General features: G+C 46.4%; 1 protein-coding gene across 1 annotated transcript; it reads left to right on the plus strand.

Moving 5' to 3' along the window:
• The first annotated feature begins 3,151 nt into the window (after positions 1-3,151).
• LOC133255473 (liprin-alpha-1-like) lies at positions 3,152-9,391 on the plus strand. Its single transcript, XM_061429876.1, has 4 exons — positions 3,152-3,156; positions 4,199-4,334; positions 7,019-7,242; positions 9,073-9,391. The coding sequence occupies exons 1-4, from the start codon at positions 3,152-3,154 to the stop codon at positions 9,122-9,124; spliced, it is 417 nt and encodes a 138-aa protein (XP_061285860.1). The 3' UTR covers positions 9,125-9,391.
• Positions 9,392-17,457: the final 8,066 nt, after the last annotated feature.

Consider the following 17,457-nt stretch of genomic DNA (forward strand, 5'->3'; position numbering starts at 1 on the left):
TGCTCTTGAAGTTTATGAGTTTTTGTTTTTCCTGTTTTAGGCAAGGCAGAAAGAAAAAATGAATGGAGAATACAATAAACGCTTATCAGATACCATGGATAAGCTTCTATCCAAATCAGATGAGAGGCTTCAGCTTCATCTGAAGGACAGAATGGCTGCTCTGGAGGATAAGGTGAACTAGCCCCATGGCCTCTTTAGAAAGAGGTGCATCTGGCCTGGTCTGGTCTGGTCTGGCCTGGCCTGGTCTGTGTGTGGGGGAAATCTTCAGGACAGGAGTTGGAAAACTGTTCCCATAGAGGGCCCCAGAGTGAATGTTTTTACTAGTTATGAATAATGGAGTAGCAGCATTTCATGCTAGTCAATAAGCGCGATAGCATCCACAGGCAGTGTGTAAAGGAACAAAAATAGATGTGTGCCCGCAACCCTTACAGAAAGCATCAGTGAGCCAGATCCACTGATGGCCCTGGTGTTAGCAGCCGCCATGCTAGAACTTTCATCTAGGTCCACCCTCACCCCTTCGTTTCTTTCTTAGAAGTTTATTTCTGGGGCTTTTCTGGCAGTCCAGTGGCTGAGAGTCTGCCTTGCAAGGTCAGGGACGCAGGTTTGATCCCTGGTTGGGGAGCTAAGATCCCACATGCTACATGGCAACCACGACAAAGGAATCCCGCATGAGGAAGCTAAGGCCTGACGCAGTCAAATCAATAAGTTTAGTTCACAATCTTTTACATAATATGATAGAAAAAATTGAATCAACTAAAAGCAAGCATTCTCATATTCCAACTCCAGCTTTCTGTCTTTTCATTTACTTTGGAAAATGTCTGAGAACCTCCATCAGACCAGCTCAGTGGGCAACAGTCCATGGCACCAGTGGACTAAAGACAAGGCCCAGAACCTTCCCCAAGGTCAGCGCTTGGGCAACGCTTGTCTGAGAGAGTATAGTGGTCACTACAAGTACTGTGGCAAGTTTTTCCCCCAGAAAACCCAAGATGAAACACACCCCTCACTAGAGACCACACGGGGTGGTCCCCTCACTTCACCCTGACCTTTGGGCTGGCCCTGAGGTAGGGATAGTTTTGTCTCAAGTTTGAACTTGGCATGTGAAACCTGCGCCAGTTTCCTGAGTGACCACTGAACTGCAAAAGCTGAAAGCAAGTATAAAGCAGTTTCACTTACCCCAAGGACCTGGCCTCCTTGTGTCTAGATCAGTCGGGGAAGGAGAAGATTGTCTGTGTACAAGTTAGAGTTAAAAGTTGTCAACCGGCCTTGTGCCAGCACTTAACTCTGGGCGCGAGGTCTGCCACTCATTCCAGGTGCTTTATGCTTTCAGACAGAAGAGTAGCCATCCCACAGTCCACGCAACGTCTGTAAGAGTTGACACTAAAATACTATATCTTTTTCAGAATTCTCTCCTATGGGAAGTTGAAAATGCAAAAAAGCAATTAGAAGAAATGCAAAAGGACAAGGTTCTTAAATCTCTAAATCGTTTAGAAATTTGTTAAGAGCTGAATTGAGCTGGGTTTGTTGTTACAGTCACTACAGATGCTTAGCAGAAGTTGAGTTACATTTTCTTTATGGCTAGTCGACTGCTGTATCGTGTATACCATTTTTGGTTTTAAACATCGAATGTGTTTGCATTATAGGTGGATTTAGAGTGTGTGGCCATTGTGTGTGGTTCAGAATTCTGAGTAGTCCTTTCTGGGTTCACCCGAAAGCTGAGACAAAGCATGAGCCTTTCATGTGGACAGTGCTGTCTGTCAGAAAGATAATACGAGCCACATACACAATCTAAAATTTCCTAAAAATGAACGGGCTACTTTACGTTCTTTTTTCACTGCGAGCCTTAAAATCTTCTGTGTAATTTCCACATCGAGCTTTGCACCGACCTGTCTCACATGCTCAGGGGCTGCATGAGGTGAGTGACCGCCCTGGCTGACAGCACAGAGCTGCCAGGTTGAGTCAAGTGACTTGGAAATTTGGCCTGATTGACTTGTTTTACCCCATGAGGAAGTGAAGTGGGCTGTAGAGGAATGAATGTGAGGAATGCCCAGGAATGCAGGTGAGCTCCATGGAGACAGTTTAAAGCAGTGAGAGGAGCGAGGGCAATAGAGTGAGTCCTGTCCCCCTAAACCAAACCCCACCGCAAGTCCAGCTTCTGTCTACAGACTTCATCGTTGTTAATGACTTTCCATGTTTCCTCCAGAAGCTTTTCTACCCTTGAGATGGAACTTCCTATTCATTATGGTTTATAAGGGTTAATGTTGTTCTGAATGTTTATATTTGCTATGGGACTCTTAGAGAACATTTTTTTTTTTTTTTTCAGAAATAAAATGTTCAGAGTTGATAACTACTCACATAACCTGTTATGCATATTTTGGTGCAAGTCATTTTACATCCGGAAAGCAAGCGGTGCAGGCTGTGTCATTTGCTGTTTCGTAGGACCAGGTGATTCTAAACCTGGAAACCCTGAGAGCTGAACTGGACCAGACAAGGCTGTGAGGGGCTCCCCTCCACCACGGATAGGCCGCTCCCCCAGGCAGCTCCCCTCAGCGCTGTTGAGTGTGACAAGGGCCTGTCTGGTGTGTGAACAGTATGACTGGGTGTTGCTCATGGTCGCACCTCAAGTAGCCTGTAGCTTCATGGCCAGCGAGAGGGAAGAGACAAGCATCGTTCCTTAGGGTCGAACTTGGTACCAGGGAGAGTGGTGGTCACAGTATTGAGAAAACTCACAACCACAGGCAGAGGTTTGGAGGTGGGGGGGCCGACCAGTTGATATTTGGGCGTATTCATCTGAGGGGCCTGACAGACTGTGACACTGATGTTTCTGAAGAGTCACAGAAAGTTAATGACCTGTAGTGTTTTTTTTGTTTGTTTGTTTTTGTTTTTTTACGTGAATGGAGACTGACACATGACTTGCCTTTGGCTGTGGTGGGAGGAATCACCTGGCTTGTAAATGAGACAAGCAGATTACTGAGGATCCTGGGAGCAGGACCTCCCAGAGGAATTGGTCACCTTGTCTCTGAAACTTTCTCCCAAAGGAAAGAGCCTCGGGTGAAGAGGGGGAGACAGATGGAGGCTGCACTCTGCAAGGGGCTGGGAGGTGATGGTTGTGGCCCTCAGAGACCCACGAGGGTCCACAGTTCACGGCGGGACTATGTCGTACCCCCCAACCAGTTCCCAAGTGTGCTCTGGCTCCAGGCCCTTGGGTAGAAGTGAAGCAGAGAAAGGAGCGGTTCCATCAGGAGGGAGGGGAGATGGGAGGGAAGACAGGCGTGGGTCTGGGAGATTCCAGACCTCCATCTCCTGTGCAGCACAGTTTTCCTCGCAAAACCGTCGAGCAGGCTGAGATGGTGGTTGGCCCTGGCCGCTCTGCAGACGTATGGGGTGTCCTGTCCTCGGAGGAGGGCTCTGTCTCCCGGGTTTAGGGACTCCTGCACATGAAGGCGCCACCCTCTTCCCAGAGACAAGGCTGAGCAGAGCCCAGGTGGTCCTGCAGGGCAGGCGGCTCATAGTCAAGGTGAGGCCACCCTGCCTCTCAGCAGGCCCCTGCTGAGTGAGTTCCTGACACCGGCAGGTCCAGGCCTTAGTGCTCAGGGCCTGAGCATCTGTGCTGGGCCTTGTTTAGCCCAGAGTCTGGTGACACGCTCACCTCTACTTTAATGGGAGACATCAATGTGGCTCAGCTCCGAGCTGTGGGTCCGAGGCCTTTCTGCTGCGGGTTGTCTGAGGCACCTTTAGAAGCACTGAGAGCGGTGCAGACAGTGTTCTAGGAAGACAGGTTATTGTGATCCATGGACTTCACGCGGGAGAGGGAGGTCAGAGCAGGCGTGGTCCGGAAGGGAGGTGGGGTGCCAGGGAAAAAGCAGAGCAGGGGCAGGCCCCGCCCTGAGACCTGAGAGTGGGCTCCAGGGGGACTCTGGATGCCCCAACCCCAGACAGCCGATCCTGTCCTAGTCAGCTCCACACCCTTGCGTCAGCGCTGCCTTCCCCACATACGGGAGTTTTCAAGCTGGTGGGGCTGAGCCCTGAGTGTTTGTGGGGCAGCGGGCAGGCTGTTGCTGTTGGAGCCAGCCAGGCAGTGCCCTCCCAGGGGCCCTTTGGCTGTGAAATTGCCGATCTTCCTAATGGACAGTCTCTGGCTTGACTGACAGACTGAGCTCTCTTTTCTTCTAACAGCACTCTTCTTTCCTGTGTGTTTCAGCCGACCCCACTTGGGCAGCACCCCAGACCTCAGGTTCCCTGTGACGGACCGGCCGGCAGACTCCTCCAGCTACGGGGCGGTGCTGCGGCGCCCCCAGAAAGGCCGGCTGGCAGCACTACATGATGAGCCGTCCAAGGCAAGGACCCCCGCCACCCCCTTCCCGTCCCTGGTGGGCACCTTGTGGGCACCTGCCCTCTCACACTGTGGTCCTGAGATGGGTTTGGAGCAAAACATTGACAGATCACTTTACGTCTTCCCATTTTCCTTTTTCTGGCTAAGAGTTTACTTTTAAGGCATGCTTTTTTTTCTTAAAATAACCAATTTTGATAACTTGTGGCCTACTGTGAGGCCCAGCATGGTACTAATTAGCACAGTTTTGAAATCATCCTATGAGTAAATGGATACACATATCCATCAGCTTATAGTGAAAAAAATTCTTATTGGAAGTTTAAGTGCCTTTGTATTTTCACCTCATTCATGGCATGTATTTTTTCATACATGTCTGTATGTATGGGCTTCCATATTCAGTGAGCAGTTAGTTTGGGCCAGATATCGTCAGAAGTAGGACTCCAGCAATGAATTAAAAACCGTGTGCGTTCTTTATCCACTGCTATGTAACGGATTACTGCAAAGCTTAGTGACTTCCCAGTGAGCAGCTCACAGTCCACAGTTCCTGTGCATTGTAGCAGGAGGGCCTGGTTCAGGGCCTTCTGAGGGCACAAACACGGGAAGGCCCCCCAGGGCTGGATGGCAGGCTTTCAGACTCACCTGGCTGCTGGGGACAGGCCCAGGTCCCTGCCGTGTGGACCTCTTCATGACCTGGCTTTCCTCAGAACACCCTCTGAGAGCGAGAGTGCAGGGTGTAGCCCGGGGCCTTTAGCGCCCCGGTCTCGAAGCCGCACACCTTCACTTCTGTTTGCAAGAGTGAGGTGCGAAGTCCTGCCTCACTCAGGGGCTAAGCAGGAGTTGCCTCTTCTGCCTCTTGAAGGGAGGAGGATGGAAGAATTTATGGACCCCCTTTTAAACCCGTGCAGCCTGTTGGACAGTAATGAGCAGGGAAAGGAGACCAGAGTGCCCAAGTTGCCCAAGGAGGAGGGGACGATTGTGTGTGAACAGGGTGGCCAGCGAGGTGACACCAGGAGGGTGACCTTAAACCAGAGACCCAGAGGCAGGAAGAGAAGTAGCCACTCGGAGATAGAAAAAGGGTCGTGTCAACCAGCGGAGACAAGGGAGAGAGCAGGCTGCATCAGGGAGGACCCCGGGCTCAGGCCTGAGCAGCTCGAGGCCGGAGCCTGTTTCCTGAGGTGAGGAGGGCTGCCAGGGTGGGGAGTTAAGAGCCAGGCCTCAGCCCTGTTGAAGTGGACGAGCCTATGGGGTGTCCAGGGGATGTGTCAGGAGAGCAGCTGAGTGCTCCAGCCTACATCCGGGAGAGGACTCACTCAGCTCAGGGTGGACTTGGGGTCGTGGGCATACAGATGGCATTTAAAGGCACGAGCACGGTAAAGTCACCAGGCAGGTGCCAGTGGAGAGAGATGGGGTGCAAGGGTAGAGCCGTAGGGCACCCCGCATTCCAAGGTTGAGAAGGGGCGCAAGGGACTGAGGAATAACCCAGGGAGGGCGTGGCCTGGAGCCCAGGGAAAGACATGCTGGGGGGGCGTGGGGGAGGGCAAGGAGGGGAGGGGGTTTGGTAACATGGATTCCTTGAGCCCCCAGGGAGCTGCCCTGCGGGGCGGGGCAGACTACCTGCTTGCAGAGAACTGGAGACTGGGCGGGGAGGGGGACAGTAGAGGCCACTCCCAGGGAGCTTTCAGAGACCCGCAGTGGGCGCTGCAGGGAGCCCTTTAGGAGGAATCTGTTGGTTCCCATTGTGTGATTGGAAGGCGAGAGAAGGGAGAGGACGTGCTGACCGGGCTGATGGGGGTGAACCCATAGGCAGCTGGTTCACCGGAGCAGAGCGGGAATGATGGCAAGTGGTTCTGGAGCCAGCGAAGGGGGTGGCCCAGCACTGGGGCAGGGTCGTGACGAAGACAGGGGGCGAGGGCACTGGCCACAGGGGACAGGGAGCCAGCAAGCCAGCACCTCGAGGCTGCCCCTCGGTTGCTTTGAGGTCATCTGGGAAAGAAGGCAGGACCTGGGTGACAGTGTGGCAGGGGGGAGGTTTGCAGAGAGAAGAGTGTGAGGTGTGAGAGCGGGAGGGTGGCACGGTGCCCTGCGGGCACTCTCCTGTGCGTCTCTGATGACAGAGCCACCCTTGCGGTGCGAGGGGTTGTCCCCCAGAACAGCCCGAGGGCCTGTGCCCCGAGAGGAGAGCCGCGGGGGCCTGGCCCTCCCATCCCCTGGCTGCCCCTGCTCGCTCCTGTCTGTGGGTGTTCAGACCAGCCTGGGAAACGGAGGGCTGGGAGCCTGCGAGGATGGCACTCCCTGGTGAACTAGTACCAGTGATGACTACTGAGGGGGACCCAGTAGCTTCAGAGCTGAAGGATTCTTTTCTCTTATTTTCCTTCAGCCTGGCTGATGAAGGGATGGATGTATTTTTTTTAATTTTCGGTTTTTGTCTCTGACTCCATCAGCCCACTCTTGTGAATAACCTCATAGGATTGCCTTCCATCCACGCTAAGACCTGAGTGTCACCAGGCCATCTAGGAACTGGATTCTCCTCCTGCCCGTTTCTTCAGTACTGCTCGCTTAAGAGATGGCATTGTCTCATGAGCATGGCCCATTTATCCACAGTCAGAGCTTCCATGTAAAATTGTGTTTGGTTCCTGATAGACTTGAGCTGCCCTGAATGTCGCTGACGAGACCTGGTCCTCTTGTGCCCAGGTGCAGACCCTGAAGGAGCAGGACTGGGAGCGTGTGCAGCAAGCCAGCATGCTGGCCAATGTGGCCCAGGCATTCGAGAGTGATGAGGGCGTGTCTGACGGCAAGGGTGACAGGGTCACCCTCTTCAGCTTGGCCACTCAGCTGTCGCCCAGCGGGCAGGCTGATGCCAAGACTCTGACTGTGATGCTGCAGGAGCAGCTGGACGCCATCAACGAAGAGATCCAGTGGGTGATCCCGAACTCAACTCCCCAGAAACTCAGTTTCTCTGAGGAGCTGTCTTCTCCTAGGGAAGTCTGAGTGTTCCATAGTAAGAAACCTGACTTCAGGTCTGCTTTAAGAATTTTCAGTTTTGAGATTGCCCTTGATTATAGAGCTCGGTCAGCCAGGGCCTTCTGTCCACGGTGTGGTGTCAGCAGTCTGTGAGAGGGCGTTGTGGAGTGTACTGCCCCCCAGCTCTGAGCCCCAAGGTGGATGAGGTGTCGAGACGGTGTTCCCTGCGGCCTGTGCACCCTCCTGTGTCCCTCGGAGCCTCCCCCCCCACCCCCCCCCACCCCCCGCCCCACGTTCTGATGAAAAGCTGGAACAGAAAAGCTGGGGTTTGGGGGTTGGCAAATTCCCACTCAGATATGCATTTTCCTTTTTAATTTAATACAATGTGAAGATTGGCTTGTAAGACAGTGGTCCAAGGACATGTGTTTGAGTTTTTCTCATCAGTATATTTAAGATATTTTCTTTAGACACCATCTTGGCAGTTATAACAATTTACAAAATGGGATAGAATACAAAGGCCTGCCTCGTGGTGAGCACGGGGCCTTGGGTCTGGGTGCAGCCAGGTGGCTCGGGGCCCTGAGGCCTGCCTGGTGCCACACCCACACAGCTATGCCCGTGTCCCAAGTCCATGTTCAGAGTGGCCGCAGGCCAGTGACCCTGCACAGGACCTGGCAGAGCTGCTGCTCAGACTGTTCTTGTCATGTCAGCCCAGGCCAAGGTGCCCATTCCTGTCGGCCGAGTGCGGGGGGCTGGGGGAAAGGCAGAGGGTGAATGGAGCAACCAACAAACACAGGTGGTGCCGCCTGCCCATTTGACGCCGAGACAGACGGCTTTGTGGGCCGTGTTTGAGCACAGACGAGCTCAGAAAGATTGTCTTTCCCCATTCCCGCAGGAAATATGGAACGGTTATATATTAATGTTTTTATTTTTACAGCATGTTGTCAGGTAAAAGTGATTTTTCCTTATGCAACAAGTTGACTTGATGTAAATGGTAAATTCTGTCCATCAACTTGTTATCAACAGTGAAAAACTTTCAAGATGTATAAGTAGAAGTGAAACTGGAGAGTTTACTTCCTGTAAGAATCTTGTATTTTAATTCAAAAATCATTTTGTTTGCATAATCATGTATTTAAACTGCTATATAAAATCACCTATAACAAATTAGGGGAGAAGAGCAGAAACCATGAATTCTAGGTTAATGCAGCACATTGACATGAATCCAGAAACTCACACAAAGCTGGTGGAGAACTTCATCGAGTGATGCATTTGTACATATACAACCTTAAAAAAAAAAAAAAAAAGAAAGAAAAGAAAACACACAAACAAGATCAACTCAGCACTTCATCTGGTCTGGAGACTTGTGTTTAGAAACTCCAGCTTGTTCATGAATTGCTGTTTTGATTGTACAGAGTTCCCAGTTTCCAGTGGAAAAGACTTGAGGCACTGACGTGCATCTCTGCCCTGAGAGCAGGAAAGGTAAAGGTTGTCAACTTCAGGTATCTCCTTACAGGAAGAGAGTCGCCACCAGGGCCCCTTCAGAATGTTAGAGTAAAGAAGTGAAATCAAGCCTGAATGATCAGGGGCCAGTTTGTAAGACTCAATGCTAAGTTATTCTAAGTTTGAGACTATTCAAAAGAGGAAGAGTTGAACCTTTTTGCTGAGATGTTAATTGAGCAACTGTTTCTGCAATTTGCTAATCATTACACAGAATGCCAGCCCTAATTTGTTGTCCAGACACATTCCTCTGCTGACAGAGGCAGGTGGTGGGTTTTATTCTATTTTAGGTTGATCGAAGAAGAGAAGGAGAACACAGAGCAGTGGGCCGAGGAAACTTGAGAGCATGGAGGGCAGGGGGAGCTTAGGCAACCTCCGTCGTTTTAAATCAGTGAGCTCCCTCAACCTGTATCCTGCCTCCTCACGTGCCAGCTCCTGCCCGCTGAGCAGTGGGCGCTCCAAGCCCCAAAGGCCCAGTGCAAGAGGGAGACCCGCTGGGCATCATGACGCTGGTATGTGTCTGCCTCCTCCCTGCAGCATCCTTCCCCCAGGACACTGGTTTTCTTTTTTTTGTTTGCCTTTTGGTTTTTCTCTTTTTACCCAGAAGAAAATCAGGTACATTTAGTATGCTCAGAGGTCTAAAATCTTTTAAACTGCCTAGTCTTTAATCATTCCACAATGGCACAGCGACAAATTAGTCTTGATATTTGGACCACCGGCTTAGCACGTCATCATGAACTCAGCCAGAGCGTGCCTCTGTAACGTTGGGCCTGGCCTGTGCTGAGCAGGGAGTAGACAGCTGTTCTCAGGGAGTAGACAGCTTTGTGAAAGTAACCATAGGCAGCTCTTATGGTGTGGGAAAGCCATGCAGCACATTTTCCATTGGGGATGCCTGGTTGCAGGGTGCAGGGCATGCGGTGGGAACAAAACCAAGAATCTAAACTGGTCTGCTTTCTGAGTATTTGTAAAATAACAGTTCTGTATATGTTTTCCTTGCTATTGGAGTTCTCTGATGGTGTGTCTGCTTTCATCATTGGTTTTGATTTCCTGTCTCATCCTGTTGTCTGCTTAGTCGTCATCAATCCACACCCCAGCCTCCCACACCTGAGGCTGTAGTTTACCCATCCATCTCCCCTCCCCCGTCCCCCCACTTGCTCTGGTCATAGCAGTGCTGTGGTCCACAGCGTGTGTCCCCTTAGTCGGGTTTGTGCTTTGTCTTCATGTCTCATTAAATGGTGTTTTTCCCCCACAGCAGTAAGTCTGAATTGGTGTATCATTATACAGTTACAGGAGAAGGCAATGGCAACCCACTCCAGTACTCTTGCCTGGAAAATTCCATGGATGGAGGAGCCTGGTAGGCTGCAGTCCATGGGGTCGCACAGAGTCAGACACGACTGAAGCGACTTAGCAGCAGCAGCAGCAGCATGCAGTTACAAGCATAATGTAGATGGATACTAAACTACATATCATGTGTAATTCATAAATGAGATTGTCCTCACATAAAGAAATAATCCTCTTAAGTGTAGAATTAATGGACGTTTAGATATGCAGATGACACCACCCTTATGGCAGAAAGTGAAGAGGAACTAAAATGCCTCTTGATGAAAGTGAAAGAGGAGAGTGAAAAAGTTGGCTTAAAGCTCACCATTCAGAAAACGAAGATCATGGCATCTGGTTCCATCACTTCATGGGAAATAGATGGGGAAAGAGTGGAAACAGTGTCAGGCTTTATTTTGGGGGGTTCCAAAATCACTGCAGATGGCGACTGCAGCCATGAAATTAAAAGACACTTACTCCTTGGAAGGAAAGTTATGACCAAAAGCAGAGCCATTACTTTGCCAACAAAGGCTAGTCAAGGCTATGGTTTTTCCAGTGGTCATGTATGGATATGAAAGTTGGACTATGAAGAAAGCTGAGCACCAAAGAATTGATGCTTTTGAACTGTGGTGTTGGAGAAGACTCTTGAGAGTCCCTTGGACTACAGGGAGATGCAACCAGTCCATTCTAAAGGAGATCAGTCCTGGGTGTTCATTGGAAGGACTGATGCTAAAGCTGAAACTCCAATACTTTGGCCACCTCATGCGAAGAGTTGACTCATTGGAAAATACTCTGATGCTGGGAGGGATTGAGGGCAGGAGGAGAAGGGGATGACAGAGGCTGAGATGGCTGGATGGCATCACCGACTCGATAGACATGAGTTTGGGTGAACTCGGGGAGTTGGTGATGGACAGAGAGGCCTGGCGTGCTGCAATTCATGGGGTCACAAAGAGTCGGACACGACTGAGCAACTGAACTGAACTGACACAATATCCTTTCTGTGTTGTTTCTTGTATTGAAGACTGTAACTCTCATCAGCTTTTGCACAGTTAATGTCTCTATTAGACTCGTTATAAAAGTATCTTCTGTGGTTAATAAAATGTAAAGACTGCACCTGCTATTATGCTAGCTTTCATTCTTACATATTTTCACAGGGAACCTGCTTTAATGAATTTATTTTGAGAAGTTTTAAATCAAATTCTATGTTAGGATTTTACATTAATGTCCAATAGGTGGTTAGATTTGTTCAATGTTAAGCTAGGTATTATGGTAACTTCCTCATCAGTTAAATTACTAATTTAAAGTATAACATGTTTTTTATTAAGAGAAACTAACTTATAGAGAAATTTGGCTGAGAATAGACAACTGTTAAGGCCCTTTGTTGTACAGAATGCTGTGCTTTAATAAATCATGATGTTGTAATAGAATGGTATCTTCCTGAGTAGTAATTTATAGTGTTTCTCTAGTAAATCTTGAATAGCTTATTTAACTTCTGTGGTCAAAAAAATTGTTCTGTTTCCAGTCACATGTTCTCTAAGTCTTCATGTCACTTACATGTTTGCCATCATTTTTGCTTTACTGTATTTGCCTATACAGATTCTTGAAATTTTAGCTTCAAAGTCACAATAAATCTGGTTTCTCTTCATTTCTTTGCATGCACAGGACTGGAAAAGGTCAGTTTTCATTCCAATCCGAAAGAAAGGCAATGCCAAAGAATGCTCAAACTACCGCACAATTGCACTCATCTCACATGCTAGTAAAGTAATGCTCAAAATTCTCCAAGCCAGGCTTCAGCAATATGTGAACCATGAACTTCCTGGTGTTCAAGCTGGTTTTAGAAAAGGCAGAGGAACCAGAGATCAAATTGCCAACATCCGCTGGATCATCGAAAAAGCAAGAGAGTTCCAGAGAAACATCTGTTTCTGCTTTATTGACTATGCCAAAGCCTTTGACTGTGTGGATCACAATAAACTGTGGGAAATTCTGAGAGAGATGGGAATACCAGACCACCTGACCTGCCTCTTGAGAAATTTGTATGCAGGTCAGGAAGCAACAGTTAGAACTGGACATGGAACAATAGACTGGTTCCAAATAGGAAAAGAAGTATGTCAAGGCTGTATATTGTCACCCTGTTTATTTAACTTATATGCAGAGTACATCATGAGAAACGCTGGACTGGAAGAAACACAAGCTGGAATCAAGATTGCTGGGAGAGAAGAGGAGCTAAGATGGCGGAGGAGTAGGATGGGGAGAACACTTTCTCACCCACAAATTCATCAAAAGAACATTTAAACGCCAAGTAAATTCCACAAAACAACTTCTGAATGCCGGCAGAGGACATCAGGCACCCAGAAAAGCAACCCAAGTCTTCGAAAAGAGGTAGGAAAAAATATAAAAGATAAAAAAAGAGGCAAAAGAGGGAGGGATGGAGTTCCGTCCTGGGAAGGGAGTCTTAAAAGAGAGAAGTTTCCAAACACCAGGAAACCTTCTCACTGCCGAATCTGTGCCGAGCCTTGGAAGCACAGAGGGCAACATAACAGGGAGGAAAAATAAATAAACAATTAAAACCCACACATTGCAAGCCCTATGGTAACTCCCCCAGTGGAGAAGCAGTGCAGACACCTGCATCCACCATTAGCAAGTGGAGCCTGGGCAGGGAGGTGCAGCGCGGGCTGCATCGCAAGGATCTGGCCTGAGTACCCGGAGTGCTATCTGAGCGAAATAATTTGGGCTAGCAAACCAGACTGTGGGATATCTACCACGTGAAAAGCCAGCCCTAACCTAAGACACCACCAGACCCACGCAGAGAACAAAGGACTGAACAGAGATAGCCAGCGGCAGACCATCCCCCTCCGGTGATAGGCAGCCAGAGCCAGAAGGGGACAATCGCAGCCCCAGAGAGACATTATCTATAAAACTGTAAGCAGGCTTCTTTGCTAACTAAAACTTCTTGAGGGTCTGGATGGTCAACATCTGCCTGAGAAGGTGTGCCGGTGCACACCTAGATAACCGAGCCGCGGGGAGGCGATAAGTCGCAGCAATCACGCGCACCAAACACCTCATCACCTGAGCTGCTCGGATCTGGGAAGGGCACAAAACGCAGGCCCAACCGAGAGTCTGCGCCTCTGAGGACTACCCGAGTGCCTGAACCTGAGCGGCTTGGACCTGGGAAGTGCAGGCAGCCCAGGCCCGGCCACGGATGGTTCCCAGCAGAGCAACCTAGAGCCTGAGCAGCGAGGGCAGGGAGGCTACACGCGCCATGAATGGGGGGCAGACCCAGTGTGGCTGAGGCACTGCGAGCACACGCCAGTGTTATTTGTTTGCAGTATCCCTCCGTACCTCCCCTCAGCGCTACTGAACAAGTGAGCCTAAAAAAAATAAATAAAAAGTGTCCTCCACCGTCCCCTTTGTGTCAGGGCGGAAACCAGACACTGAAGAGACCAGCAAACAGAAGAAGCTATAACAGAGGGAACCGCCTTGGAAGCTACAGGCAATAGATTAAAACCCTGTGGTTAGTACCAACTACACAGGAAGGGACCTATAGATCTTGAGAAATATAAGCTGGGCCAAGGAACTAGCCAAAAATGAACTGAACCCACAATACTCAACAAAACCGGAGAAAGTCCTAGATATATTTTTACTATTTTTACGATCATTCTTCCCTTTTTTTTTTTTCTTAATTTTTTTAAAAAAAAAATTTTTAAGTCCTCTATTATTCCTTTAATTTTCACTTTTATAACCGATTACTTTGCAAAAAAAAAAAAAGAAGAGCCCATTTTTTTTTAAAGCAAACTTCATATATATATTTTTTTTATAATTTTTTTGACCTTGTTTTTTTTTTTCCTTCTTTTCTTTAACATTGTATTTTTGAAATTCCAAACTCTACTCTAGATTTTTAATTTTAGCTTTTTGGTATTTGTTATCAATTTTGTACCTATAGTTTTATATATATATATATATATATAATTTCTGTGACCCATTTTTATTTTTTCTTTTTCTTTTTCTCTGTTTCTTTCTCTTCTTCTTTTAAATAACATTGTATATCTGAAATTCCAAACTCTACTCTAGATTTTTAATTTATGCTTTTTGCTATTTGTTATCAATTTTGTACCTGTATTTTCTTTATAATTTATGCGACTTTATTTGTTCTTGTTTGTTTTTTTTCCCTCTCTCTTTCTTTTTCTTCTTCTTTTTTTAACATTGTAATTTTGAAATTCCAAACTCTACTCTAGATTTTTAACTTTTTCTTTTTGGTATTGTCAATTTTGTACCTGTATTTTCTTTATAATTTATGCAACTTTGTTTGTTCTTGTTTGTTTGTTTGTTTTTTCTCTCTCTCTTTCTTTTTCTTCTTCTTTTTTTAACATTGTATTTTTGAAATTCCAAACTCTACTCTAGATTTTTAACTTTTGCTTTTTGGTATTAGTTATCAATTTTGCACCTATATTTTCTTTATAATTTTCACGACCTTGTTTGTTTTTGTTTGTTCGTTTTTTCTGTCTTTGTTTTCCTTCTTCTTTTCTCTAACATAGTATTTTTGAAATTCCAAACTCTACTCTAGATTTTTAATTTTTGCTTTTATGTATTTGTTACCAATTTTGTACCTTTAAGAACCCAATCTTCAGGACCCATTTTTCACTAGGGAGGGCGATTACTGGCTTAACTGCTCTCTCTCCCTTTGGACACTCCTTTTTCCCCACCAGGTCTCCTGTGTCTCCTCCCTAACCCCTCTCTACTCTACCCAACTCTGTGAATTTCTGTGTGTTCCAGACGGTGGAGAACACTTAGGGAACTGATTACTGGCTGGATCTGTCTCCCTCCTTTTCATTCCCCCCTTTTTATCCTCCTGGCCACCTCTGTCACCTTCCTCCTTCTTCTCTTCTCTGTATAACTCCATGAACAACTCTGAGCGGTCCAGTTGTGGAGTGTACATAAGGAAGAGATTACTGGATAGCCCACTCTCTCCACCATTGATTCCACCTCATCTCATTCGGGTCACCTCTAACTCCCTCCTCCCTCTTCTCTTCTCCATATAACGCTGTGAACCTCTCTGGGTGACCCTCATGGTAGAGAAACTTTTCATCTTTAACGTAGATGTTTTATCAATGGTGCTGTATAGAAGGAGAAGCTCTGAAACTACTGTAAAAATAAGACCGATAACTGGAAGCAGGAGGCTTAAGTCCAAACCCTGACTCCAGGGAGCTCCTGACTCCAAGGAACATTAATTGACAGGAGCCCATCAAATGCCTCCATACCTGCACTGAAACCAAGCACCACACAAGGGCCAACAAGTTTCAGGGCAAGACATACCAAGCAAATTCTCCAGCAACAAGGAACACAACCCTGAGCTCCAAGATACAGGCAGCCCAAAGCCACCCCAAAACCATAGACATCCCATAACTCATCACTGAACATTTCATTGCACTCCAGAGAGAAGAAATACAGCTCCACCCACCAGAACACCGACACAAGCTTCCCTAACCAAGAAACCTTGACAAGCCACCTGTACAAACCCACACAGAGCGAGGAAACGCCACAATAAAGAGAACTCCACAAACTGCCAGAATAGAGAAAGGACACCCCAAAATCAGCAATTTAAACAAGATGAAGAGACAGAGGAATACCCAGCAGATAAAGGAACAGGATAAATGCCCACCAAACGAAACAAAAGAGGGAGAGATAGGGAATCTACCTGATAAAGAATTCCAAATAATGATAGTGAAATTGATCCAAAATCTTGAAATCAAAATGGAATCACAGATAAATAGCCTGGAGACAAAGATTGAGAAGATGCAAGAAAGGTTTAACAAGGACCTAGAAGAAATAAAAGAGAGTCAATATATAATGAATAATGCAACAAATGAAATTAAAAACACTCTGGAGGCAACAAATAGTAGAATAACAGAGGCAGAAGATAGGACTAGTGAATTAGAAGATAGAATGGTAGAAATAAATGAATCAGAGAGGATAAAAGAAAAACGAATTAAAAGAAATACCTTAAATGGTTAATAGAATTAAATGACATGTTATGTAAAGCATCTAGTCCCATACTTCGTATTTAATAATGTTTCAAAATTAATAAATGTTATTAAAATTTTCTGTCAAACAAAAAAAAAAAAAAAGAAAAGAAATGAGGACAATCGCAGAGACCACCAGGACAATATTAAACGCTACAACATTCAAATCATAGGGGTCCCAGAAGAAGAAGACGGAAAGAAAGACCATGAGAAAATACTTGAAGAGATAATAGTTGAAAACTTCCCTAAAATGGGGAAGGAAATAATCACCCAAGTCCAAGAAACCCAGAGAGTCCCAAACAGGATAAACCCAAGGCGAAACACCCCAAGACACATATTAATCAAATTAACAAAGATCAAACACAAAGAACAAATATTAAAAGCAGCAAGGGAAAAACAACAAATAACACACAAGGGAATTCCCATAAGGATAACAGCTGATCTTTCAATAGAAACTCTTCAAGCCAGGAGGGAATGGCAAGACATACTTAAAGTGATGAAAGAAAATAACCTACAGCCCAGATTATTGTACCCAGCAAGGATCTCATTCAAGTATGAAGGAGAAATCAAAAGCTTTTCAGACAAGCAAAAGCTGAGAGAATTCAGCACCATCAAACCAGCTCTCCAACAAATACTAAAGGATATTCTCTAGACAGGAAACACAAAAATGGTGTATAAAATCGAACCCAAAACAATAAAGTAAATGGCAACGGGATCATACTTATCAGTAATTACCTTAGAGGTAAATGGATTGAATGCCCCAACCAAAAGACAAAGACTGGCTGAATGGATACAAAAACAAGACCCCTACGTATGTTGTCTACAAAAGACCCACCTCAAAACAGGGGACACTTACAGACTGAAAGTGAAGGGCTGGAAAAAGATTTTCCATGCAAATAGGGACCAAAAGAAAGCAGGAGTAGCAATACTTATATCAGATAAAATAGACTTTAAAACAAAGGCTGTGAAAAGAGACAAAGATGGTCACTACATAATGATCAAAGGATCAATCCAAGAAGAAGATATAACAATTATAAATATATATGCACCTAACACGGGAACATCGCAATATGTAAGACAAATGCTAACAAGTATTAAAGGAGAAATTAACAATAACACAATAATAGTGGGAGACTTTAATACCCCACTCACACCTATGGATAGATCAACTAAACAGAAAATTAACAAGGAAACACAAACTTTAAATGATACAATAGACCAGTTAGACCTAATTGATATATATAGGACATTTCATCCCAAAACAATGAATTTCACCTTTTTCTCAAGCGCACATGGAACCTTCTCCAGGATAGATCACATCCTAGGCCATAAATCTAGCCT

Source organism: Bos javanicus, chromosome 10 (genome assembly GCF_032452875.1).
Source record: "Bos javanicus breed banteng chromosome 10, ARS-OSU_banteng_1.0, whole genome shotgun sequence".
Classification (NCBI taxonomy): domain Eukaryota; kingdom Metazoa; phylum Chordata; class Mammalia; order Artiodactyla; family Bovidae; genus Bos; species Bos javanicus.